Here is a 27,206-nt window from a genome sequence, read left to right as displayed (position 1 = left end):
TATGCTTCAATTTTATTACATTTTTGGGGAGGACATATCGGATTCTAGTACACCAATACTATAGCCTACCGTAATATATATTCAACGAGCAAATATAAATTGATATTAGCGGTCTGGCTTGACTATAGGCTGAGTCATATACTGTATTTACAGGAGCATTAGTATGAGATCTGAGAATGACCATCCCAAAAACTAAGGCACAATCAACATTTACAATCAGTTCACTTGTAGTTTGTACACCAAAATATAAACAAGTGTGGCAGTTTCAAGAGTAATTCTACCTTCCTAGAAAAACTGTTAACAGTTTCTAAATGTCTCTCAGTGAAAAGGTTCTTAATTTCCCTAAGAACATACATGTTTATTGCCAACCAGTGTCAACCAGTATTGGAATTTGGAAGAACTACTCGTATTTTCACTCACAGAAATTAAAAGTAGCATACATACCGCAATGTAGAAATACTCTGTACTTAAGCAATGGCATAAAGTAGTCATTATGAATGACTTAACAATGTTTTTCAAAATCTTTCAAAATTGGTCAACCCTTTTCAAAATAGCCGAAACTTGCCAACCCTGTTACAACACGTTGTGAGTTTAGAATTAGATCTATTGTTGAAAAGTATAAAGTGGGGCCTAATTGATTAATGAATGTTTTCTAATAACAATGTAACTTGTAACTGAAGTTGTCAAATAATTGCAGTGGAGTAAAAAGTAAAATATTTGCCAAAAATTAATACTCAAGTAAAGTAAAAGTACTGTTCCACAAAATTATACTTAAGCACAGTACTTGAGTGAATGTACTTAGTTACTTTCCACCACCGGTGCAAACCGAGTACTCTCTTTCCAAACCCGGGTGAACTCTGATCTTTCATAATCCCATCCAATCTGCTCTGCAGTCAGGCAGCGGCGTGCGTCTACATCTGAATGTGCGTCACTCAAGCGGCTTGCCTCGGCTACTTCAATTTGGCAGCGCTCTCCCTCCTCCGTAATCTAGCCGATGAGCGGGATTACGTTCCTGGTTGTCCACGCGGCATTGTGGCGTCACTCAAGTCATATGTTGGGATCCCCCTCCAGCAGGGTCAGGTCGGGGGCGGTGCCCATGAACAAGTCATATGTTGGGATCCCCCTCCAGCAGGGTCAGGTCGGGGGCGGTGCCCATGAACAAGTCATATGTTGGGATCCCCCTCCAGCAGGGTCAGGTCGGGGGCGGTGCCCATGAACAAGTCATATGTTGGGATCCCCCTCCAGCAGGGTCAGGTCGGGGGCGGTGCCCATGAACAAGTCATATGTTGGGATCCCCCTCCAGCAGGGTCAGGTCGGGGGCGGTGCCCATGAACAAGTCATATGTTGGGATCCCCCTCCAGCAGGGTCAGGTCGGGGGCGGTGCCCATGAACAAGTCATATGTTGGGATCCCCCTCCAGCAGGGTCAGGTCGGGGGCGGTGCCCATGAACAAGTCATATGTTGGGATCCCCCTCCAGCAGGGTCAGGTCGGGGGCGGTGCCCATGAACAAGTCATATGTTGGGATCCCCCTCCAGCAGGGTCAGGTCGGGGGCGGTGCCCATGAACATGCTGCGGCCGCGCTCCATGCGGCTCTTCTTGTCCGTGAGGCGGAACGCCTCCATGAACTCGTCTATGTCGATCCTGCCGTCGTGGTTGCTGTCGATGGAGACGGCCAGATCCGAGATGGCCTTGTCCGTGATCTCCATCTTCAGGTAGACGCTCAGCAGCTTCCACGTCTGCCGGAAGTCCTCCATGCTGATAAAGCCTTTGGTCAAGGCGGGGGAGACGAGAAAAAGTTATAGGAAGCAATGCAACCTCCATGGTGATAAAGCATTGGCAGAGGGAGAGATTAAAGGATGTTGGGGATGGGGTTGAGGATGCATAGAAAAGACAGGAGGGTCGGTGAAGTGAAAATAATGAGAAGTGAGGTGGGTGCACAATTTGTCACTGTCAGACAGAAACCTTGTTGCAGGAGAGAAAAGGAAAACGATGCAGGATTGATAATAACCGGGTTTTTGGATCCAACTACATTGGATCCACTGCGACACGGGTTTCCTGAAAAGTAATAGTTTTGGACGTGAAAGGTTTCCTCCTGACAGCAACAATAAAGTGATAAAAGAAAGGGAAGCTAGACTGTGGAGGAGGGATGGGAGGAAAGGTGGGGGGCTTAGTAGATCAGTGGGTTAATCTCTCTCTTATCTCTGGGCAGAGTCAGCAAGCCACCACCTGGCATGCTTACAGGTGGATTAACTGCAGCATGAGCTCCATTTGCACAGCAGACAAACGGCAAGTTTACATACGTATGTGAGGCTCATCTCTCAATTAGCAGCCTCGCAAGGTTGTTTACCAGAGAAGAATGGCTTTTTATAAAGGAATCGTTTAGTTTAGTTTGCACATCCTAAGTCAAAGTGTCCGATACGCCTTTCAAATGGTAGTGCACATTTAGAAACACCATCCACAACAATTTGTCTCATGTGTACGGTAGTTATTGAGACATGTCCACTGGAAGCTTTAGCGATACAAATGGACACAAAGGGAATCAGCTAGCTGGTATCCAGTCTCTCAAGCCAGACTTGTTGGCTCACAGAATTTTGGTTTACAGTGGTGTACAGTACCATTTGAAGCGCTGAAACCGGAAGCGCTGTGTAGAAAATAGAAAATAAAGCAGATGTCCTGCCTCCCTCCCTCCCTCCTTTGCAGTTTAGCTTGCTGCTTGGCAATATAAAGTATATTTTTGAGAATGGTAATGACAAACAAATTACTGCTTTAGTGCTTTCTGTGCCAATTTTTACAGAAAGTAACAGATTCCCTGTAGCATACAAAGATTGTCTTGTCTGCTTGAGAAACTAGCTGGTATCTACAAAACAAGATAAATTGTACTGTACTATTCCTTTGATGTGTTTTTGGTAATATGTTGTTTTCTTACCTGAGTTGTCCTTGTCCACTACTCTGAATATGGTCTCCAGGGTGGAGCGGTGCTTGTACAGGGTCTCCAGCAAACTGTTTTCAATGTGCTGAATGACACAACATAGGGAACATCACCAGACGGAACAAAGAGGATTTTAACCACCAAAACCTTTTCAAAGATTTTCTTTAACAATGTATCTGCATGAAATCTACATATACGATATGTGTATACTGTATTTGAAAATTAGCTACAATATCATATTCACAACGAGTCACATCACATCATCATTGTTGAGCTTGTATCAGCAATTTTAGAATTTTCTATTTTCTATACGACAACATTTTTATCATAACAATATCCAGTAACTATGTGCGCAGTTATTAGGTATTGTTATTGTCATTACATCTGTGCTTGGCTCTCTGATAGACAGTTCATCGAACCACTGGTTGTAGTTCAGCATGCCGTCGCTGGTCTTGCAGGTGGTGACCAGCTGAGTGCGCAGCATTCTCCAGGGCAGACCCAGGTGCATCACACTCTCCACCGCAGACGCCCAGTCGGTCAGAGACACAAGGCCTAATGTGCAGCGAAAGGGACGTGCAGAGAGTGTTAGAGAGGCAGGGGCTGGAATTGAGGGCACTTTGGACAAAAATGGCATCAGTCGTCTATGCCGTCTGTTGTCTATTAAGCGTACTGTATCTATGATGTATGACTCCAAGTTTAGGGAAAGATGTCAGCCTGATCAGAGTCCCATGGCTTCCATTATAAAAATGTAAGTGAAATATTTCAGAAAGTATAAAACCTACTGTACTGTATGTGGGCAAACAAATAGTGAAGGTACTTGGTGCACAATAAATGTGGCGACGTTCAGTCCATTTTGGAACGGTTGCCCAAAATAAGGACGCCGGGGTTTAATTGTTTAGTTAATTGGTTAGTGGTTGGTTAAGCGCTTAATTAAGGAACTTGAGTTTAACATGAAACAGTTTCTGTAGATCTACTATTGAGAGAGCGCTCACATTACTTCCTCCCTAGACGTAAAATCGTAAATATAAGTAGGGTGGTATGGCTGAGACATAAAACAAAGTAAAACGTGATCTTCCGGAGACTGAATTTGAAGGTGAAATTCACACGACACGACACACCTGTGTTCTCTTTGTCCGAGTTCTGGAAGGCACCCATGAGGTCGGACTTGTGCGCAAACAGCTGCTCCCGCAGGACCGTGAGGGCCGAGTGCTCCGTACGCCCCTGGCTGTAGAAAAGATCAAACCACATATTCACATGTTTGTGTTATTTTGATTTGTTTTTTTCCAGACCATTTAGATAGCATGTTGTTTAGACAGATGCTATTGATGTTTGCCTAGTTTCTCTGAGGCAGTACATTGTTGTCTTTGCTCTCTACCTGTGCGTCACTAGGATTAACCCGTCATTTGTTGACTATAGGTCATGCTCAGTGTTGCTGTGTGTGTGGGGGGGGGGGGCTTGTTTCTAAAGTGTATAGTTATTTGGGCTTGCTTCCATTTTTTTCCTATTGTTTAAACCAGTTCTCAAACATTTGCATGTCAAGGACTAGACTGGGCACCATTCCATTTCGGGTTTATGAACCAGTCGGGAGCGGATGATATCGCTAGTAGTATTGTAGTATTGTTTTGTAGTCATCAATCTTCCGGAACTTCCTTTTCCTTCAAACTGATTTTTCTCAATAAAAGCTACAGGCTACGAGAGCTTTTATTGTTATTCTTCCGGTTTGAGGGAAAAGGAAGTTCCGTTTGAGTGTTCCTGCCTGATGACTACAAAACAATACTACAACACGACGTAACGATGTCATCCGCTCCAGACCGGTTCACACGGCACTTTTGGAACAGAGACCAGGCTTTCCTCCGAGGTGGAAAGCCTGGTGAGGCGAGGTTAGTCAAGGACAGAGTATCAGTATAAAGTAGGCATTAAAGCCATAGGACCACAATGGAAACAACTCCCCAGGAGTTTGTGATATCCATTTCCCTCAGGGGTGTTCCGTGCTGTTTACAGTTCTAATCTAATAAAGTATAACAAAAATATTATAATGATAATTAAAAAGTGTGGTTCTAGTTTACCTTCGTCTGACAGTGAGCTCTCTGGTCATACTGCTGGCCTGGTACTGGACCACATGTGGCAAAAGGTCTGGCCCAATTCTGATGTAGGCCCCCCTGTTACTCCCCTCTTCATAGTAGTTGGATGCAGAAAACAAGGTAATGACCTAAAAGAAAAGAAGCAGGAAAAAAAAAAAAACACAGAGCGCATTTAGGACCAAATAGTTTACAGACCCAGACCAGACACGTCATTCTCTTTTGTGGCTATTAAATGGTTACACATTATATACCAATCAGTCATGGATATCAACAGGGGTGGATGAAGTACTTTAAAACCATACCTTTGAGTAAGAAATTTGCCACTAATAATTTGTAGTAGTTCACACTAAATCTACTGTAAGAGTAAAAACGCAAATAAAGTATAGATACAAAGACTACTTAAGTATACTCTAATGAAGTACTTTACACGTGTACACCACTGGAAATTATTTTCTTCTATTGCCACTTCCACCATCATCCTACATGAACAGGACCCACATCATCCCATCACAGATTCCTGTCCACATCGCAGAACGTACTTTCATTCAGACACAAGATATAATCCCTGATTTATAGCGAGGCACAGATGTCCTACCGGACCAAAAATAGCAGATCTACAAACTCACAAAGCATCACAGGGCAACATCCATGCAAACCCAAGACTGGCAAAGGAAGGGGAGAGCAAGCTTGTTTCCAAACACAGCGGCCCTGACTCCCTAGCTCCAGAACTGCGGTTGCCATCCCGATCTGGGCCAAATGTCAGGGCAGATTTTTTTATTTTATTTTATTTTTATATCTTTTATCCCACGATTTTGTAACCCATTTTTCACCCCTGTGTCAATCATCTAATGTGATCCTGGGCTCTACACACCCTCCACCAACCTAGTCCCCATATATGGGGGACAAGGGGAGAGCAACGGACTTGAACTCATGCTTCCTTCATGCCTGAGTGTCCAAGTTGCTCCTTTACACCTGACAGGGGGGAGTTTCCCTGGTTGTGGAAGGGACACGTTATTCCAACCAGTTCCTTTCCCCTCCATCAGGCGCCCCGGCTGGCCAGGGGGAGGCAGTTTAGTGACCAGGATTACTGCATGTTTTTTGTGAGGGTACCTACCCTAGGGGACATGGGGAGAACATGCAAACTCCACACAGAAAGGCCCTTTCGCCAACCCCGCCTTCGGGTATGGGCACTGATGACGCCGAGGAGGAAACACGCCGCCAGCGCCCACAGCGTCCCGAGCGGGAATCGAACCCAGGACCTTCTAGCTGTGAGGCGACAGCACTACCAACTGTGCCCCCCCCCCCCCCCCGTGCAGAATTATTTACCCCCCCCCCCTCTCTCTCTCTCTCTCTTTGCTCACCTTGCGGTTGTGGCAGAACTCATAGCCCTCCTGCTTACACTCGTGGGAGCGGATGATGAACTGGAGGTTGTGTCTGTTGAGGAAGGCCTCGGTGACGTCGGGGCCCCAGTAGCAGCCGCCGCCCCTCACCTCGTTGGGAACGCAGCCGTCCTGGCTCATGGGGTCGCTCCACAGCACGTCCAGGATCTGGTGGCACACATGCAGGATGACGTCATGGATGAGGATCCATTGGAGTTACAGTATGCTGTACCAGCTGGACACAAACCGAACCCCTATTCTGGGAACCGAACAACCTACTCTGCGAGACTGCGACACATTGTGATCTTGCTACTTTTGGTGAGTCGATTTCATGAAGAAGAAGCAGGTCTAGTGTAGAGCCCTGGGGAACTCTGTTCAATGAAATATATAGGGTTTAAGTGATTAAATTGAAATTGGTGGACCGAAGTGTCTGTGAATGGCACAGAGGCTTGAAACTGGAGGTTTCAGCTGTTTTTCTGTAACAAGTAGGGGTGTAACAAATAACAATACATTTTAACAGCGATACGATACGCATCACGATACAGGGTTGACGATACGATACATGGAAGATTCAATGATTTAAAATCGATACAGCAGCTATTTAGCAAAGAGATCAAACCTTTGTGAAACGTGAATATACAATTTACAATTTACAATTTAGCAGACGCTCTTAATCCAGAGCGACTTACATTAAGCAAGAACAAAAAAGCATGGGAATACATCACATAAAAACATTTATCATGAAACATGCGTAAGCTAAGAAAGTAACAGTGGAATATCTATATAATGAAACTATACATATAAACTATATACATATATACTACTATGCTATACATATGTACTAGGACGTGCTATGACTACATACAATGCAATTATAGTGCTGTCTACATAACATGCTATAAGTCTGTATCAAATGCTATCTAAGTCTACAGAAATGCTATCTAAGGGGGTGGGGTAAGTGCTATGGGCCATGATGGAGTCTGAAAAGGTGGGTTTTCAGACTACGGCGGAATATTGGGAGTGATGCTGCAGTTCTGACTGCAATACAGAATATACACATTTATCGATAGACCAAGTGTAGCGATATTTAATGGAAAGTAATTAAAACCCTCTTTTTCTTTTTCCTCTTAAAATTGTTAAATACAACGCACTTAGTGTCGATACAATCGATTATTTGCATTGCAAAACGATTTGATGCTGATTATTTGCATTGCAAAACAATACGATACAAAGTCAAACGATACGATATTATGCTATTTACATATCGATATACTTCTATTGTTGAAATATCGATTGATTTATTTTCTGATGCAGTTACTGTATCGTTACACCCCTAGTAACGATGTTAATGGAATGATAATGGCTCAGTATAGCCTGCGCCCTGCAGCAATGTCTTTTGTTTTGTTCTGTTTTATTAAAAAGTATATCCAGTCACCTGTTTCCACTCGTCCGTGACGCTGTCACATACATCCGTGGACTCTAGGCACGAGTCAGCGGAGAGGGAGGCGTTGAGCTGCTCCTGCGACTGGCTGAAACCGGGCGTGTGAAGGCCGGCCTGCCGCCGTCGAACCTCAAGTTCGTCCTCCACATTCAGCTTTTGCACGCGCGGGGACAAGTCCTGGAGTGATCGGTTATGGAAGCTGTCGCGGTGTCCTCCCATGGATTTGGCGTTGGTGTTGGTGTTGAGGGACGACTGCCGGGCTAGCATCTTTTTGGCAGACCCCACGTCCACGGCGCCGTCTGTGCTGTCGGAGTCCACAGAGATGCCGGCCAAGCTCTGGTTCCGCTTCTTCGGAGGCCTCAGACAGGAGACGTACTGGCAGGTGAGAACAGGAGAGGGCAGGACGTTTGTTTATTATCTCACACCTTAAACCACTTCCACACCTGTTTTATTAAGATTTCCTAAACTAAAAATATTCAAACAATTTCATGATGCCACACATTGTGAGTATCTTCGTCGGCCGTGCAACACTGTCATACAATGAGGTATAAAATAGGGCTAGTAATATATTACTGTAATATTATTACTTTACCCTGTATACACTATACGAGTAGTGTATAAGGTATTACTATTATACCATATTACTTTGTAAAAGAAAAAGAGCACATATTGCATATTACTCAGGATTACTTAGGATTTGTTGGCTGCTGTTTGAAAACATTTCCTTTAAAATGTCAAGAGACTGATGCTTTATTTTATAGCCTTTTTTGGCTGATTGGTGACGCTTATTGTTATTATTGTTCGAAATAATAGGAGATATATATATTCCTTCGCCATTATACAGTAAATCAATATAGTCAGATCTGTTTCACTTCACTGTATGATTAAAACAAACAGATTATAGAACATTTGAAAACCTGCGTGCAGACGTAATTCTTTGGATGTGCATTTGCCATCTCTCTTTTCAATATCTATGTAAGGGTCCTTACTTTGTGTCTGTCCACTCTAGCGATGACATTGAGGTCTGTGGTCTAAATGTAAGGGTCCTTACTTTGTGTCTGTCCACTCTAGCGATGACATTGAGGTCTGTGGTCTAAATGTAAGGGTCCTTACTTTGTGTCTGTCCACTCTAGCGATGACATTGAGGTCTGTGGTGTAAATGTAAGGGTCCTTACTTTGTGTCTGTCCACTCTAGCGATGACATTGAGGTCTGTGGTGTAAATGTAAGGGTCCTTACTTTGTGTCTGTCCACTCTAGCGATGACATTGAGGTCTGTGGTCTAAATGTAAGTGTTGTAGCGACTACTTCTTCCCATCAAATCAAATAGTAGTAGTGCTATGAGGCTGAGCTGTCGGCAGGAACTGTATGACGCGTTTCCAATCAAATCCAGAAAGGTTCTTATTGTAGTTTTAGATTTATTGACAAATAAACAAAGTCCAAGAATGTACTGAAAATGTTGATAAATGAAAACGTACTCTGTTGGTATAAACGATCAAAGGATAAACGGTCAACAGAAAATATTGAGCCTAGAGCTCACCCCCATTCTCTCACTGAATGCCACTGCCCAGACACACAGCTGACATAAGTACAATGATTAGCAGACACACAGCAGGAGCTCATCAACCAGGTAAGGGCTGTGGCACATCGAAAACCCAAGCGTGGGAAAAAAATAAACAAATAGAATAAACAAACAAAATGTATATTTTGGCTCCTACAGTAAGGGTCCTTACTTTGTGTCTGTCCACTCTAGCGATGACATTGAGGTCTGTGGTGTCTGAAATTCCTCCATGAAGAACCACCACCTTTTGGTCAATGGTTGTCGCTAAGGGCAACCAGCTGAAGATCTTCTGCAACAACTTCAAGATACGTTTGCCATGCATCTGCAGAGAGAGAGAGAGAGAGAGAGAGAGAGAGAGAGAGAGAAAGAGAGAGTTTATTTATTAAAGAAGCTATGAATTGCAGTTGAGGGTGTTTAGGCGATGTTGACTCCTGCAGTTTATAGTTTGTGATTCCTATGTTGATATCGAGGATAGAGTTTGCCACTGCATGAGGATAAGGACCTAAATCTAAATGGTAAACAAAGTAAAAGGGATATGTCAAAGTATTTCTGGTTACAAATCCATGTGATATAAACTTACCCTGTATTTAGTCAACACCTCCTTAGTGAAGCCATACCTAAATCAGAGTACATGAAAGGGAAGAAATGGAATGACTCGACTGAAATGGAAAGAATATGAATGTGTCATGGTCTACAGACCATGTCTCCCTGTCAGCCACTCCCACTCGCCATTCCTACTCTGAGTCATTGGCTACGTTTACATGGACAGTTAAAACCCCTTTTCATTCAGAATAAAAGTTAAATCCTATTAAAAGTTGTCATGTAAACACCTACAAAAACTTAAATCGGAAATGAAAATGGCCAATCTGATTTAAACTTAGATCTGATGTAACTGACCGGTTTATTCCAATTTTAAATCCTATTGAAACAATTATGGACTCATGTAAACACTCATTGGGATTTAAGTTCATTCTGGTCTTTCTGTCCATGCTTGTTTCCATGTAATTGGTATGGCCATATTATGCTCTTGTTTTGCGATTAATTATAAGAAACTAGACATGTCTAATTTCACATCTCTGAGAGCAACCTCTCATAGGCTACAGGATACATCAAATATAAAGTAATATGGCATAAAAGTGTTTTATTATTATTATTATTATTATTATTATTGTTTTGTTTTACCTGAAATGTAGTGGAGTAGAAGTAAAAGTATTGGAAATTGGAAATACTCAAGTAAAGTAGAAATACCTCAATTTTTTACTTTAGTAGAGTACTAAAGTAAATGTACTTATTTACTTTCCACCACTGGACGTAAACATATCCGCCCCGCCCCCTATCCAATCAGAAGCCTTCCCAGCCCCAAACCTGATGTGGAATGAAATAATGGGATTTAAAAGTATTGTCCATGTAAACACTCATTCGGAATGACCATTTCCAATGTAAACACGCAGCAAAAAACGTACTTCTGAATTAATTAATTCTGAAGTTTTCATTCTGAATGAAAAAGCCCTCATGTAACCGCAGCCATTGTCACACACCTGTTCCCACTCCATCCCCAGCCCAGCCATGCCCACAATACAAACCTGTGAACACTTCCACAATCAACCTGTTCACTATAAAACTGGACTCATGCCACACCGTCAGAACATAAGCCATTGTCCTGTGCTCTACTTGGATTGATTCTCCTTGATTCTCCTGTACCTGGAATATCTCGTTCTGTAAGGTTTTGTATTTTTTTGGACTTCCTGTGTTTTGCCTTGCCTTTTTGGATTTTGCTTTGTACTTTTTGAAATGTTTGGCCTTTGGCTTCCCTGAGTTTGCCTGTGCTTGCCTTGCTGCCTTGTTTTGCCTCTGCATTTTGGGTTCAGTCATTCTGCCACCGTGACATGAATGTTTTCTTATTTGTGCAGTGCCAGTGAGATAGCATAAACGGTAACTGCACAAAGAGGTCCAGGGCATTTCATCAATTCGACTCTGTCATTATAGGCATTATAGACCTTTTTCAAAAATAGCTGATCTATAAGCGCTGTGAACTTGTAGATCGGCTATTGTCACTGTACACTACAGCATCGTCATATAACAAAGCCATAAATCTGTCTTAAAGCTGCAATCCGTACCATTTCGTTTCAGACCAAATTCTCTGCTAAGCAGAAAGCCCGTTTGGGCAGGTATATCGTGCTTGTGAGCTTTATGCAATTACAAACCCATAGTGGTCCTGCCTAGCCACAGGAGGATATACATTTCTCAATAGAAGATAGGTCAACCTAGCCTCGGGGATCGCTTAAAAAAAAAGCCTGGACAAACGAGACAGAAAAAGTGGCATAGGAGTGACAGTGAATCTTGTATTTCGTTAACCAATAGGCCTAACATTGCAGAGGGGCGTCGTTCCAAATCAGTGTTCTCTGCAATATCGGGGGTTGTTGAGGAGAGGGGCGGGCGCACCGATTGGTGAACCAATATAGGATCCACCTGCTGTTTTTGCTGGCAAATTTGAATCCGCCCCTCTAGACCCGCCGCTCTAGACCAGAAATTACACACGCTGGGGCAGGCTAACCAAATGCAGACAATGCAGTTGTATCATACAGCTTGGTCAAAATGTTTTATACTCTAAAAGGTAATGGGATGCCGCTTTAAGTGGTTTATATGCTGTTTTGAAATGCTTCGATCTGTATGGGCTGTAACGGCCATCTTACCTCAGGTTGACCATATGGTCCTCATGGTTTCCTCGGTTGAGTTGAACATCGCGAGGATACAGTATCAGGAACGAGAAGAGAATGAGAAGGATCTCTATGGAGTCTTTTCCTCTGTCCACAAAGTCCCCGTTAAATATATACGGCTTCTCCAGGGATGGCATGCCATTCTGAAGATGACAACACAGCCGTATTAATGGTCCGAAACGGTCATCTGACAGTGAGGAGTGAGTGTCACCAGGAGAATGAAATGCGTGCAATGAAACAGTTCTTCCAAGTCCACAAACCCCCACTAAACATGTGGTTTGAACAACATACAACAACACAGGCAGTAATAATCGCCTTCCTATGGACAGCCAGCCAAGATGAAGGCACCACGGAGGATTCAAACCTATAGCAGGGCTCAATTTTTTAATAGTTCAACTAGCCAATCTACATTGACACGTTGTGAGCTTGTAGACTGGCCACGTTAACTATTCAAAAATGTTTTTCAACATAGTAGTAAAAAAAAAAAAAGGCAAAGAAGTTTAGGGATAAGGGGTTTTAGTGGTGACAAAAATGGAGCCCACTCTGCAGTGATGGGCAGGAACTTTACCCCTAGCCTGCGCCACCTGAGCGGCAATTTACAAAGGCTTTGAAACAATTATAGGATGTTATTGCTAAATAGTCTTACTGTAATAATATTTGTTTTGTATCTGAGAAAAGAAGGCTTATTCCTATTGTTCCTATTTTTCATGATTTCCATTAGGGCTGACCAAAAACCGTATGCCTTACAAATGATACATAAGGCCTGGGCCGTGGCTCAGCGGTCCAGGCACCTAATCCAGTCTGGCAGTGTGCCGCGGGTTCGACTCCCGATCCCGACGGCCTTTACTGCATGTCTTCCCTCTCCCCATTTCCTGTCAGCCTACTGTCTGTCCCTCCATAAAAAATATAAAATGAAGGCGAAAGCCACAAAAAAATGTAGTAATAAATAAATAAAAGATACATAAAACTATTATTCAGCGGAGGTGCTTTGCATTTCATAAAGTTCCACATTAAAAGATTACAACACATTTACCTTGTAGAATATCAACAGCAAGTCATCCAGTTGCCCATGCAAGTCCCCTAGAATGAAATTAAGCTGTCATGAATAAATTAGACAACTACAACTAGACAGTATTATGTACCCAGCAAATCCAGCAAAGCTTTATTCAAAGTATGACTCCCCAGTATTAGTAAGGGCTGCCCAACAACAAGCACTGTAAGTGTACACCACAAGCACTGCAAGTGCACTGTAAGTGCTTTTTGTGTAGCCTTGCCAATCTCCTGTTTCTGTAGTGTGAGGCAGCTTGATGTACAAGTACACCTGGACATGATGCTAGTATGTTGCAGGGACTTACCCCCAATCCAACCCTTGATGCTGAGCATCAAGCAGGGAGGCACTGGGTCCCATTTTCAGAGTCTTTGGTATGACCTGGCCAGGGATTGAACCCCGACCTCCCAGTCCCAGGGCGGACACTCTAACCACAAGTAAGACGCGCAAACGCGGGAAGCGAACGCAGCTCGTGTGTGTGTGGTTGTGTGTGTGTGTGTGTGTGTGTGTGTGTGTGTGTGTGTGTGTGTGTGTGCTACAGCTGCGCCCTGTGTGTGTGTGTGTGTGTGTGTGTGTGCTACAGCTGCGCCCTCTGGTGGCGGGCGGGTGGTGTAACAGCGGGACAGACAGACAGACACACAGACACACACACAGACATTCAGCCCTTGCTGTCATAGTAAGTGGCTCACTGCGTTCGCAACAAGGCCACTGAGCTGGTCAACAAGCACTGTAACTATAACTATTAGCCTATCTCTTTAGTTTTAACCACTTTAAACGTTATTTTTAACTTTTGAAGTTTAAACAGTGCGCACGTGTGTACTCAGTTGTTAATAACGTTTTTGCAAGTCAGCAGCTTTTACTTTACCGTTGGACTAACCTCGTGTCACCACTCACCGTCACCAGGCTTTCCACCAACGTTGTACGGTCAAAAATAGCAGATCATAGCACGGCACCAAGTACCGCTCTATGAGCTTGTTTTGCAAAACTGTTTCGTGCAAATCATTTGTATATATATTTTAAAGCAAACATTTGTAACTCAAATCTGTGCTTCTGGTGGTCCCTGGAACAAAATATTTTTAGATGCAGCAGCTAAATACATATTTTTTCTGCTGGTCCTTGACATGAAGCGGTTTGAGCACCACTGACATTTTGAGAACTGTTATACGATTTTCTTCTAAACTCACCACAAATGGTTATTTCCTTAGTGTTGCAGGTGAAGACCCGGCTGATATTTGGCATCATGCGAAGCACCTTCCATGTTTCTAGGAGAAGCTGGAGGACGTAGCGAGAGTGTAGCTGCTGTTGGGACAGAGGCTTGGTTAGGCTCAAGAACATTGGGGTTTGGTCCTCATTTGTCGTACTGTCGTACATACTGATCGAGTATAGTAAATGTGATAACATTTACCGTAATTTGTTTGATGGTGAGAAAGGAAAAAACAATTTCCAATGACCTGATCGATATAATTTCTGTGCCAATGAGAGATCAAATGAAACTAAACGAATTTGACACCAGTGTGTGTGGAAAAGTGGACAATAGAGTAGCCAATATTGCAAATCGGATTGAGCGACAGATATTTAATGGTCATGTTATAACCATAATACTTTTCCACTGATGTGGAAAAGAACCTGCTTGTCAGTTACTTTGTTGTGGCCTGTTGTGTACTAAGTATACCAACTCAAATTGTAGTTGCCACAATGATTCCAAACTATCACCCACGACACATTTCATAAACTCATGAAGCATGCAGGTGTTGAGGTGCACCTACTCTCTTGTTCCTGAAGGCATCAACAAGTTGCGTCACTTGATCCACGGTAAGTGGAAATTCCAGGTGAGGCCCCGAGTAGACCTCTGGAACCTCTATGTTCTTGTAATCGAAGTGCCTCTCCCATTCGGCGTCCCGGCAAACCTCGTTCTCTCGGAAGATGTGACCGATCAGGTTCCCTGGAAGGCCAACAATGGTTTCAGAGAGGCACTGTACGAATGTAGGCTCGAAATTATGAAAGATAAGAGAAAAGGTAAGAGAAAGGTACTCTTACGTTCATTGCTAGTCGATGTGAAGTTGTCCATAAGGTAGCCAAGGAAATTGTACAGCTGCATGAAAAAGGAATAGAGATGATTGTTGAGCTCATGGCTTATGAAGTCTCAAGTTTTATAGTACTTGGCTGTGTATCGCGCCGAAAATAGCAGATCTACAAGCTAACAACGCGTCGCAGTGTGCTGTTTTCGGTGCATGACATTGACAGTCAATAAGGCTATACTATAGTTACTAAAGTCTTTTGCCAATGATTTGGGGGCCCACTTGTATACGAGCGGGCCCTGGCCCAGAGGTTGGGAATTGCTGTTCTAGTATCATTGAAGACCTAATGTGGATTGTGTGTGTGTGTATGTGTTTTGTGTGCGTGCGTGCGTGCGTGCATGCGTGCGTGCGTGCGTGCGTGCGGGCCTTTCTCACCTTTATCTGCGACTGTTCGCCAGAGTACTCCATAGATTGGAAGATGTGCCAGGTGTACCTGCGTCTCACCTCTGTGCGCGCTACATACTGTCTGTACCACCGCTGGATGAGCACTGCGGCCTTTATAGCTGCAACATAAGAGCACGTACAGTACACGTACAGTACCACACTGGAACTCAAGAGTTACAAGCGACATGGAGCTACTGTATGCCCATGTCCTGTTATCAAACCCTGAGTGTCAATTTAAGTCAGAGTGTAGAAATGAAACCAAACAGGTCTATTTGGTCATTCATAAAGGAGTCAAATGACTCATAATTTTAACCCATTTAGGCCTGACGTTGAAATAAAAAAAACGTCCGCTCATCTTTGAATATATTTATATCATAGACTGTAAAAAATATGGACAAAGCGTTCGCCGGGTCTAACATGGACGTAAAATGAAGCCTGTTATTCCTGCACTGTAAGTCGCCATCTTTCTAGATCCGTTTGGTACCAGCTGGCCATTGGCTGGCTCCGTTTTGGACCAGCTGGCCATTGGCTGCCCAGACAACGAGGCGGGACTTCCCCCCCTTCTTCTCCGTTGGTTTTTATTTTGACTCGAGTGGGAGGGGAATCCCGATCATAGACTGTAACGGTAGCCACGCCCCTCAGAACATACGCGATGGTTTTTTTTCTTTATGGTCATTTTTTTAATTAATGGGACCATAATTTTCCAAAAAGAATATTATGACATTAGAAATGAGACTTTAAACTAGTGACTGGAAGAAGAAAGTATTCATGACCATGTTTATTAAGGTAATACAGTCTAGGTGAAGTTGGGCCAAAATACATGGGCCTCTATGGAGCTATGGGGCTTTTTGGGTCCAGTCCAGCGCCACAACAGGCCATTATTATGAACTACCGATTTCAAATGAGGCTTCACGAAATATCTGGCTGACTGCCCCCCTGATTTATATTCAAAGATGTGTGCCGCATTTTTACGAATTTTCTAAAATGGCAGACCTACAAGTTCATAGCGCGCCACTCGGTGGTGCGCTATGAGCTTGTAGATCTGCTATCTTTCAATAGCTAAAGTATAACATAATGAAGTATAACATAATGCTTAGTTAAAACACCAAAAGGGGTTCCCGTTTGCTTTTCATCACTAAACTAATGATTGCTTTTTTTCTATGATAGACAATATTTAATTTCATCTATACATTTTTTTTTTCTACGAGAAAGAACGACCTATAGCTATACTGTAGATCTGGCACAGGCTATAGGCTCTGTTCATGAAGTCGAGGGTTTCCCGAAGGTGCCATGCCCATTGCCCATTTCCTGTTTCCCATAGCTTCGTTTCGGACGCAGAAATGTGTATCCAAGATTCAAGCCTAGGTCTTCTGCGTCGGAAGGGACACTAAACCTAACCACTAACTCGTACGAGGGAATCTCCCTATGGACAGCGGAGACATTAGGCTTATGGGATAATGACCCAGAACAAGAATTGGGTATGCCACCTGACACCTTAAGGAAACCCGGGACTCCAATTTTGCACAGAGCTAATAGGTCCTCTTTCCCAAACTTGGCTAGCAGCCTAATACCTTTAGCCAATCTAGAGCTCTGCTACACACTACATGCTACTCAATGACAGACAACAACAACAACAACACAAACAAGGTGTGGAGGTGTGGCTTACATGGTAATGCTAAATGCAGCAGATAGATGATGGGAGAAAAACAAGCCCACAGATTCTTAAATGAAACCCACACTCAAACACTGTAAATAAATATTTGGCAATCAAGATGGATTGTGTTGAGCATTTACCTGGGACAGGAGCTATGATGTATGTAACAGGGCAGAGAAGAGAAACAAGAAATACCTTTGGTTAGAGGTTATAGGCTAAACATACTGGACAGTAGGTCATGTGGAGATGTCTCTTTCTGATCGTGAGATGGGCTCTCACAAAGTTTAACGGCCAGGCCAGGAATCAAACCTGGGTCTCCCGCATGGAGAGTCAACATCTTAACCACTAGCCTAAAGGGAAATGTCCCCCTGGCTGGGGGAGATACGCTTTTGGTCGTCAGGCAGAGGCTCTGAGCCACTACTGCTATACAAAAGCATGTTCTGTAATTCATGTAGATGCCACTCAATAGACCTCTCTCTGAATGAGGTTTTTGGCCTCTGTGTCCATGTCCATGTTACCTTTTTCTTCTTGTTTGAAGAACTCTTTGGATTTTGAGACACCACATCCCATGGCTGTTCCTGGTCAAAGCACAAAAACATACATCACGTCAGCACAACAGTGGACGTGCGCTGCAGGCAAGGCAAAATGTCAGTGCAGCCTGTACAGGAGGAAAACGGGAGGCCGGAAGTCGTAATCCTGTTATCTGCCGGCTGACTCCTATAACCTCCCTGATTGTCCTCAATCCTTCAGGAGAGGGAGATCCGGTCATTTCTACAAAGGTTAAACTATTTAACTATTTGCATTTTGTTTTTTTATGTCATTTTTGAATGCCCATATTAAGCGAAGAATGTAAACGGAACATGATCTTCATGGTTCCATTAAGTCAGTGCATTTATATTTGGTAGATAAACTTAAAACAAATGTAATCAGATGGAACCACCTTTCTTTCCTGTTCCAGGACATTTGTCAGGTTCTTATTTACACAGACATCTCCGCAGGGGAAAAAAATATGAAAAGGGAAACACTGTCGTAATCAGAAACTAGAAGAACCATCCATGAGATTTATAGTGTACTTACGTGGTCACTTTATCTGTCAAGTCAACACGTTCCCAAGTTCTCGGCTGTCAACGTTCCATCTCAAGGATGCATTTGTTCTGTTTCATCTTCCACCAGTGACTGGTCTTTCGACCAGTCACGTTTAGTTGTCTGAATGACAGAACTAGCAGGCTTCATGTGTGCTTCTTCTTTTGGTCTGTGGTGTATGCTACTAAAGCCTGTTTGGTCTTTAGTCCTTGGTGTGATCTCATAACACAGGCACTGAGCCACAAGTGGATTAGTTTGGCTAATGACTTGAAGCGACTAGACTTGTCTTTATGGATAAGCAATTGACATAGGACAAGCAAATAGCCTATTTTAGATTACAGCTTATTTTCTAAATTGTTAGTGTTGTGTTTTTGTTTTCGATAAACTAAGGCCTTCCTCATGTATTCCACTGGAGTTCACTTCACACCTATCATAGTTCACCTCTACTGGCCGTAGGCTTGAAGGAACCAAAGTACTGACATTCGGGAACAAAGGCTATTATTGACATATAATTATGTTGTAGAATGAATATTGTGTACTATGTTAAGCTATTCTAATCCTTAGATGTAATTTGGCCTAAACAAAGTCACCTTAGATTTTGCAGTATGATTCCCCACTCCCTTTTTTCTATTTGTGCTTTTTCATTTATTTTTGCTGATGCTATATCCTGCCCACTATAGGCCCCATGTTTTCCGCATGTCATGAAAATCTAACAGTTATAGGTAGGGTAAGGGATCTTTTTTTGTTTAGCAAAAAGTGTTTTGTTAAAAAGGATATAGCTCTATATTCTGATAGTCATTGCTATAGTGTTTGTTCAGTAACAGAGGTTTTCCCCTCTCTCCAGCTCTTTAGTAAACAGAAAATATATTTTCAGCTGGGTTGCCAAATTCAAGAAAGCGTATCCCATTTTTTTGTTTCAATTTTGTCTGTCAGAAGCCCCCGGCCCCCCATGCAAAAGTATTGCCTGCCATTAGGCTATGCCTAACCTAACAATAAGTACCTTGAATCATGCATGCACTTTTATTTTTAAACTATTATCAATAATAATAACTAGAACTGCACTCTGTCGAGTGCCTACTGCCCTACTTGCTGGACAATCTTATCGGAATCCAATGGACTATTATTTTGAATTGAACTAATCTGGTTCTACTGCAAATTCACGGTACATCTTTGGGTTAATACGTAGAATCATTTTCCGTTCACTGTCGGTAAAGTTTTTATTTAGGTCGTCAACCTCCCAAATCCTCTTTAGGACTCCTCTTCTCAGGACTGCCTAAGAAAACAACTGACAGATTACAACTTGTCCAAAATGCAGCAGCCAGAGTTTTAACTAGAACTAAGATGAGAGAACATATTACTCCAGTTTTGGCATCGCTGCACTGGCTTCCGGTTGTTTTTAGGATTGATTTTAAAATTATTTTACTTGTCTATAAAGCTCTCAATGGTCTCGCACCTTCCTACCTATATGACTGCCTGCCTAAATATGTCCCAAACCGCCCCCTAAGGTCTTCCACCGCCGGCCTGCTCGCTTTGCCCCAAAAAATGGCAACTAAAAAATACGGGGAAGCAGCTTTTTGCTTCTACGGGCCGTCGGCATGGAACAAGCTCCCACTGTACCTTCGTCAGGCAGCCTCTGTAGACATTTTTAAAGCTCAGCTCAAGACCCACTTCTACAACATTGCCTTTAATTGATCTTATATTTTTTATTTTTCATGTCCTCACTGTACTGCATTACTGCTTGTTTTTTAATGTCATTGCCTTGCTTTTCTTTTATTCTCCATTGTTCTGTAAAGCACTTTGAGCTGCATTTCATGTCATGAAAGGTGCTATACAAATAAAGTTTTATTATTTATTATTATTATTTAGATTTGAGGGCTGACCTTGGTGATGATGACTGACATCATTTCCAATTTATATAGTTAAAGATGGAGTGCTGTGAATTTTTAATTTTGTATGTGTCTATGGAGTTAGCATCTATCTGTAAATGCGCCACATCTCTGTATGTTTGTAATCTGTAATCCACGTAACTCGAGAACCATTCACTCCACGGACTTCAACATGCGTTCCACACCCCCACAGGGAGTGCAGGGCCCGGTGTCGAGTCCGTCGGATAGCCGGTTGTCCAGAACCAGCACAAAAACCTATATGGAGCGGGTCTGTTCTGACATCACAACACTTCATATTTGCCTGACACAGAACTCCATAAAGGCACACAGACAGACAGATACAGAAATCTCCATATATGGGCATAAAAGGGACACAGACAGATGGGTGGAACGGTGATGGGTGCATAGCCGGGTGGGGCATGGATCTCCAACTTCCATCATTACCGAGTGCTCTACAGCTGGGCACCGGTCTAATTACTCTAATAGACCCTCAAGTGTGAGGGTCAAAAAGGCCACTCAAAATATACCACTTTGGTGACATCCCCATTAGCCCTCCACCATACCTTTTTGAAGGAAAAAAACGTCCTAGTATAATCATAGTACCTGCATGATCATATTTTAGGGGATCACGATCATCACGGCACTCCATCTTTAACAAAAAGAGCAAAGCAAAACTACTGACACAAAATTAGTGTAATTCAAATATGACTATGACTTGACAAGTTGACATCACTATGTTCATCACATACAAAATCGATTTTGAATTTGTTCATTTTGTCAAAATCTGCTATGAGATCAGGAGGATCAATTTGATTGATGTAATTTTTTTTACATTTTACATTTGATCGGATACAAATTTCAAATCCCATGAAATTCAGGATAGAATCACCTTGATCCAGATTCAGACTTATCTAGACCAGATCCTGGCTTGCAGTGGTTCAACGAATACTACCTATCTCCACCTAGTGGATATGAAGTATACTGCCAGTTAAGACATTGGAGCCTTCCACTCCTTCCAACTAGGCCTACTAAAACCCTACTTTGTTGTGTTAGTAGCAAAAATAGCCAATCTACAATCTCACGTGTCACGCATTGTTTTTAGCAGAAGTTGGCTATTAACTTTTGTGTGTGTGTGTGTGTGTGTGTGTGTGTGTGTGTGTGTGTGTGTGTGTGTGTGTGTGTACTATTATATAATTCAACATTTTTATTTTGCTCTGGCAATCCACTCTAAATCTACCCCTCCAGTGGGATCAAGGTATCCTGATTTATTTATTTGGATGAAACTGATCCTATATGTTTCTGTTTTGAACTACCCATTTTGAAGATTTGATCCAGATTACAGTTTGCATTGGATTTCCTGGTCGATCGGATATGAGGTAGGTGATGACTGAGACTATGAGAGTGATCCCAATCCTGATTTTTGGGAGTTAATGGTGTCAACATAATATCATTATGTTTCATGTAATGTTCCAAATATACTTTACTGTAATGTAGATCACCAGGCAGTAATTAGCTCCTCTGAGCAGCCTTTTTTATTGTACCGTAATAAAATGAAGCGTTCCTGCTTTGAGTTGCGAAACCGTGTGGGAGCGATGCCAGCGGCTTGCTTGGCTTGGCTGCACACAGACCCACATTGCTCACTGTACTGATTAACTTGCGCTGCTGCAGCCCTCACTGCGTTTTATTTGTCCCAGAGTGTGAAGATGAAGATCGCTGTGCTTGGAGCCACAGGACTGACTGGACAGCATCTGGTGGAGCAGGCTCTGCAGCAGGGACATGAGGTCACTGCTATAGTGAGGAACCCTGGGAAACTCACCGCACACCATGACAAACTCAAGGTATACCATTAAGGTTCAAGGTTCTTTATTTATGTTGCTGCGTCTTGTACTTTTCTTCGGGTCCTCTGCTGGGTCCATCGTGGTTTATAGATCATGGTGAAGTATGCAGATCTTAGAATTTGTGTACCAGTATAATGAGTAACAAATAGCCTATACCAACCTTGATTCTTTAAGTCATTACTCGTAGTCTTGAGTGATATAGGAATGATTTTGTCTAAATGTAAATCTTCCTGGTTATCTCATCTGACAGGTGGCTTTAAACTTGAAAGTGCTTCTAGCTGCACTGTCCTTTATTATTTCTTTGCTACCTTTACTATTGCTGCTATACAAGAATAACAAATAATTTAACTTTTTTTGTACATATCCATAAGAGTAAATAAAAAAGAGCCTAAGCATCTGTGTCATTTTAGCTAGTAATAGTATATATAATCTTTATTTCAGACAGGAGTCCATATCACATAAGATCAACAACAACAAAAAACATAACGACAAACAACATGCATAAAAGCAAACAATTAATACAAAGTACAATAGTAGCTATATGTATAACAGAAGTTTTTCAGAAAAACCTCAGGTCTTAATGGGTTGAATTAAGGCGCAGCTATAGCGACATGAAGCAGCTACAAAATTTCCCCCGGAACTTGTCACTGCATGACGGGCATGACACCACAAATCAATGTTGAGCTGGCCTCGACTTTTCTTCAGCGTTCCAATGACGCAGGAAAGCGTCAATCAATCGTAATGTTTTTGTTTCACCAGTTAAACTCGCCTTCTCTATCAGCACAACTTCTGCTCCCAGTACAATGGAAGAAAAGCCCATTATTGCCTTTTAAATCAGAATCAGAATCAACATTATTCATCATCATCACACGATTGTGTAAAAGAGCAGGAAAATACTTTTTTGTGCCGCAGCTCTCAACATTAGAGTTAGAATAGGGAAAGAGTATGAAGAGTAAAGGAACACAGGGCACAGAACAACTAACAGGAAACAGGCTCCACAGTCTAATCAAATACACAAAGTCCAATATACACAAGGTGCATGACTAAAACATAGCAGAAATAAAATGCTCCTTGTAGGCTACAAGTGGAAACTGGAAAACATGTCCAGAATCTGAAAACGCAGCAGGTATAGCCTATATAAAACCAGGTTAAAGTGCCATGGCTAAAGAAATGTAAAACAGACATTTTGATTGTTCAAGAGTTACAGGCTCAAGCATGGCCTGTTTATAGAGGGTATATGCATGTGACATTATCATTCATCATACCTGGAAGTCATAGGCGGCGGGTGCATAAGGCTAGGGAAGGCTTAGCCTTCCCAAAAATTATGCTGGGTATTTTTTTTATATATATAATATATGTGCGCAGCATTATAGAAGGTGTCAGAACTCAGCAGCGCCAGTGCCCGCACGGTTCACACCACTGCAGCAACACTGGCACGTTCAGTGGAGTGACTGCTGTCTCTGTGCCGTCTGTGGAGAGCCATGAGCCGCGACTCCCGGAGGGGCAGCAACACGCCAACACCGCCGGGTAATCTACACTGTCACTGACTGACTGACTCGAGACTTGAGAAAAAGACGTCCAAAAGTCGTTGTCTGTGTATAGGCTAATTCATTGGTAAAAGTATGCTAAATAACTCATTTTTAGACCATCTGGGAAATAAATAAATAAATAAATCCGCGGCGGCGGCCTCGCTCCGCTCGGCCGCGAGAATCCCCCCCCCAACGCAATTCTATAGCCTACCCAAAGGTAAAACGCACCCGCCGCCTATGCTGGAAGTTATGCGGGAACACCTACTGAGTGGCATAACACTACTTTTTGGCATTGATAGCCCAAACAGAAAAGTCTATCTGATTGGGTTAAACGACGCTAAACAATGTAAAACTCCATTTGTCGCTCACTTTACCACTCTATTTGCCATTCCCTTTATGCATACGCTATTGCGAAACCTTGAGGCCAATTCAAGGGGTGGAGGTCCTTCCTTGGCCTACAAAGGGAGTGTGCATTCAAAGTTTCACACTGATCAGTCCAGTGAGATAAGCTGCCCACAGACTGACTCACAATGACACAGACACATGCACACAGCTGAAAACATCATCTCGGCCACCCGGCCTTTCAACCAGGCGGAGATAACCAGTTCCCTGTGCTATAATCGGCACTAGCCTGAATGCAGCCTCAGCGTCTATGCTACAGTATGTACTGAACATGTTCACCAATTAGAATATCATGCACATTGCACAGGCACAGTGGCACTGAGCCTTTCCATGCACAGATTTATTAGGTGAACCGTGAACCTTGGTCATTAACATTGCACCCTCGTTTCCGTTCCACAGGTGGTGGAAGCGGATATTTTCTCGGCGGACGGTTTGAAAGCGCACATCAAAGGGTGTGACGTCATCATGTCCTGCCTGGGCTTCCCCCCGTCCCTCTGGGCCGGGGTGACGGGCTACACCCAGTACATGAGCGCACTGGTCAGCGCCATGCGAGAGGTCAAGGTCAACAGGATCATCGTTATGGCTTCCTGGTACACCGAGCGTGAGTAGGCCTGTCACAAGTATTATGTGATTTCGCCTGATCGCAATTATGTTTTTGCATAGTCGGATTAATCATTTTCGATCCATTTGCATGAATTCATCTGTTGAAAAATGTTCATACATTTTCAAGCAATTAAAAAAATACCAGAAATACATTGCGATGCAACAGAGCTTCTAGATCTGTCATTTCCATTATTCACATTTCTTTAAGTAATATTATTTTACCTATTTTCGCCATAGCAAATTATTTATTGTGATTATTGTACCGTTCATTGCCAGTCACTCCCATATATATTTTTAAGTTATTTGTCATATGTGCCTTGTGCAATTTTTGCTTAAAAGCCTAACAAATATGTAATTTTTATGTTCCAATGTTCAATACCAAAAACACAAATATCGTTCATCACAATTATAATATATAATTATGTCAGTGAATCGTCAAGTAAAATGTCATGATCGTGACAGCCACCAAGCATGAGTCTCCTAGAGGCCATGAGTCTCCTAGAGGCCATACCAGTGAAAAGTCATGGTAACGCTTTTCCTAACATTTCCCATTCAGCAAACTCTGCATCTCAGGCTTCCTGCCTGGCCCGGTTCGTCCTGCTGCGAATTATCCGCAGCATCCTCACTAACATGTATGAGATGGAGCTGTTCCTGGACGGCACCCAGGACATCAACTGGACCGTGGTCAGACCGCCGAGTCTCAATAGCCTGCCTGCCACAGGTAAAACATAACACACCCAGGACATCACCTGGACCATGGTCAGACTGCCCAGTCTCAATAGCCTGCCTGCCACAGGTAAAACATAACACATAACACCCAGGACATCACCTGGACCGTGGTCAGACTGCCCAGTCTCAATAGCCTGCCTGCCACAGGTAAAACATAACACATAACACCCAGGACATCAACTGGACCGTGGTCAGACCGCCCAGTCTCAATACCCTGCCTGCCACAGGTAAAACATAACACTTTTAGGAGAAAGAATGGAACACATGAGCATTTGCGCCTGTCGTAGACATGCGCAGAGCAAGTTCAGTCAGGGAACCTCAGTCAGCGCGCCGGCCGTTAATTGGGCCACCGCAGCATCAAGCTCTCATCCACATGATTCACTCAGCCAATCACACGCTCACCCAATCTCTCATACCGGCTACTTGAACCAGAGGGGTTGCAGTCCTCTGCCTTCTTGCTTGCTTACACTGCTGTTGTATCAACGTGCTGTTGTCATACAACCTGCGCTCAACTCTGCTTGCTTTAGCCTACTGCCGTTGTATCAGCGTGCTGCTGTCATACAACTTGCGCTCATTCTGCTTGCTTACTGCTGTTGTATCAGCGTGCTGCTGTCATACATCCTGCGCTCAATTCTGCTGCTGCTGCCTTTTTGTATACTGCGTGCTGCTGTATACAAAGTGCTCAATTCTACTACTGCTGCTAATGTCACCAGTTCGCCACTGCTGTGGCGTCTGGGCGATTAGGCTAGGCACTAAACGTTGCTTTCATACATTCTGGTAAGTCAGTGAGTTTAATTGGTTGGAAGAACGTGCACTGCTTTTGTTCACCGACGGAAATAAGTTGAAGCTGCTGCTTAAATGTTCTCTTCTGTTGCTTTTATCGTTGTGCCTCGATCACACCGAGATCGCGTTAGCCAATGCATTTCACGTCGGGTCCTGTCCTGCTCACAACACTAGTCAAGGAAGCATCTTACCTGCCGTCTGCTCTGCTTTCCGCCGTTCTTCACATGTAAATCCAGGCAAAGTTTATAATCAGTTTTATGACGGTGGTCACGCTTGGTGCGCATTCTTGTCTCGGCTGCTTCTAGTCAATATGTGGACGTAATATAGTATGACTGCCATAATTATGTTTTTGTCATTATTTTGTTTGATATTTTACTTATTTGATGGTTTGGGTAAAATGTGTGTTCCGGAAGTTTGTTTGTGTCATTTCCGGTAACATGACCATATAGTTTGGAATAGGCTCAGGATCGCACAGTTATTGCATCTTCCGTCCATGCTGAGCAGACGGGAGCTTGTCACATGGAGCGTACAAAGTTAAAGTCCTGGTTATGATGATGTGTTCATGGGTTCCTCTCACTACTTCATGCTCTTTGAATTACGTGCAGTCAGTGAGGTAAAGACTTGTTTTGTACATGAGTAATTTCTTTATATTATATTATGTGCTTTATTTCATGTTGCTCATTCTGATCATGATTTATTTGTGTTTTATGTCAGTTTTGACGTGGGCTTTGGAAGCGATGCCATGCTACAATAAAGCCGTCAGTACACACAGAACGACTGCCTCATTCGTTCTTCAAGTTCATCAAAGGGCGTGACAGTCAAAACTCATGCCGCAGACGACCGACGGTAGTCCGGGTCGTCCAGTCAACCACCAGACGACAGCCACCGAACCAGCAGCGTACCAGTGGGCCGGCCGGACCGCTGCGACTCGCGCCGCATTCGGCGTTGCATTCCAGCTGCTGCGTGCTTGGTGAACCACGGATGGACCCATTGAACTAACATGCTACTTCGTAAACCATGCTGTTTGTTTGTTAACCAAAGACCAAGGTTAGTGCACTACACACGTTCAAGGCAAAAGGACTCA

General features: G+C 43.1%; 2 protein-coding genes across 2 annotated transcripts; one reads left to right on the top strand and one right to left on the bottom strand.

The window, feature by feature from the left end:
• Positions 1–74: 74 nt before the first annotated feature.
• Positions 75–20,887, bottom strand: ppef2a (protein phosphatase with EF-hand domain 2a; the record flags this gene model as incomplete). The annotated part of the gene is made up of 16 exons (XM_083783487.1): positions 75–1,765; positions 2,927–3,014; positions 3,312–3,481; positions 4,048–4,154; positions 4,996–5,138; positions 6,372–6,557; positions 7,825–8,205; positions 9,561–9,710; positions 9,969–10,005; positions 12,082–12,248; positions 13,139–13,185; positions 14,338–14,452; positions 14,920–15,183; positions 15,607–15,734; positions 17,788–17,847; positions 20,842–20,887. The coding sequence occupies 16 exons, from the start codon at positions 20,885–20,887 to the stop codon at positions 1,512–1,514; spliced, it is 2,343 nt and encodes a 780-aa protein (XP_083639613.1). The 3' UTR covers positions 75–1,511.
• Positions 20,888–21,539: 652 nt separating this feature from the next.
• On the top strand, positions 21,540–25,342 carry LOC310871847 (uncharacterized protein YwnB-like; the record flags this gene model as incomplete). Its single annotated transcript, XM_083783486.1, has 4 exons — positions 21,540–21,614; positions 21,933–22,076; positions 24,407–24,608; positions 25,167–25,342. Exons 2-4 carry the CDS (start codon positions 21,942–21,944, stop codon positions 25,340–25,342), a joined length of 513 nt encoding a protein of 170 aa, XP_083639612.1. The 5' UTR covers positions 21,540–21,614; positions 21,933–21,941.
• Positions 25,343–27,206: the final 1,864 nt, after the last annotated feature.

Source organism: Protomyctophum parallelum, assembly GCF_964188405.1.
Source record: "Protomyctophum parallelum genome assembly, chromosome: 15".
Taxonomy (NCBI): domain Eukaryota; kingdom Metazoa; phylum Chordata; class Actinopteri; order Myctophiformes; family Myctophidae; genus Protomyctophum; species Protomyctophum parallelum.
This window is presented reverse-complemented; position numbering and strand designations above follow the sequence as displayed.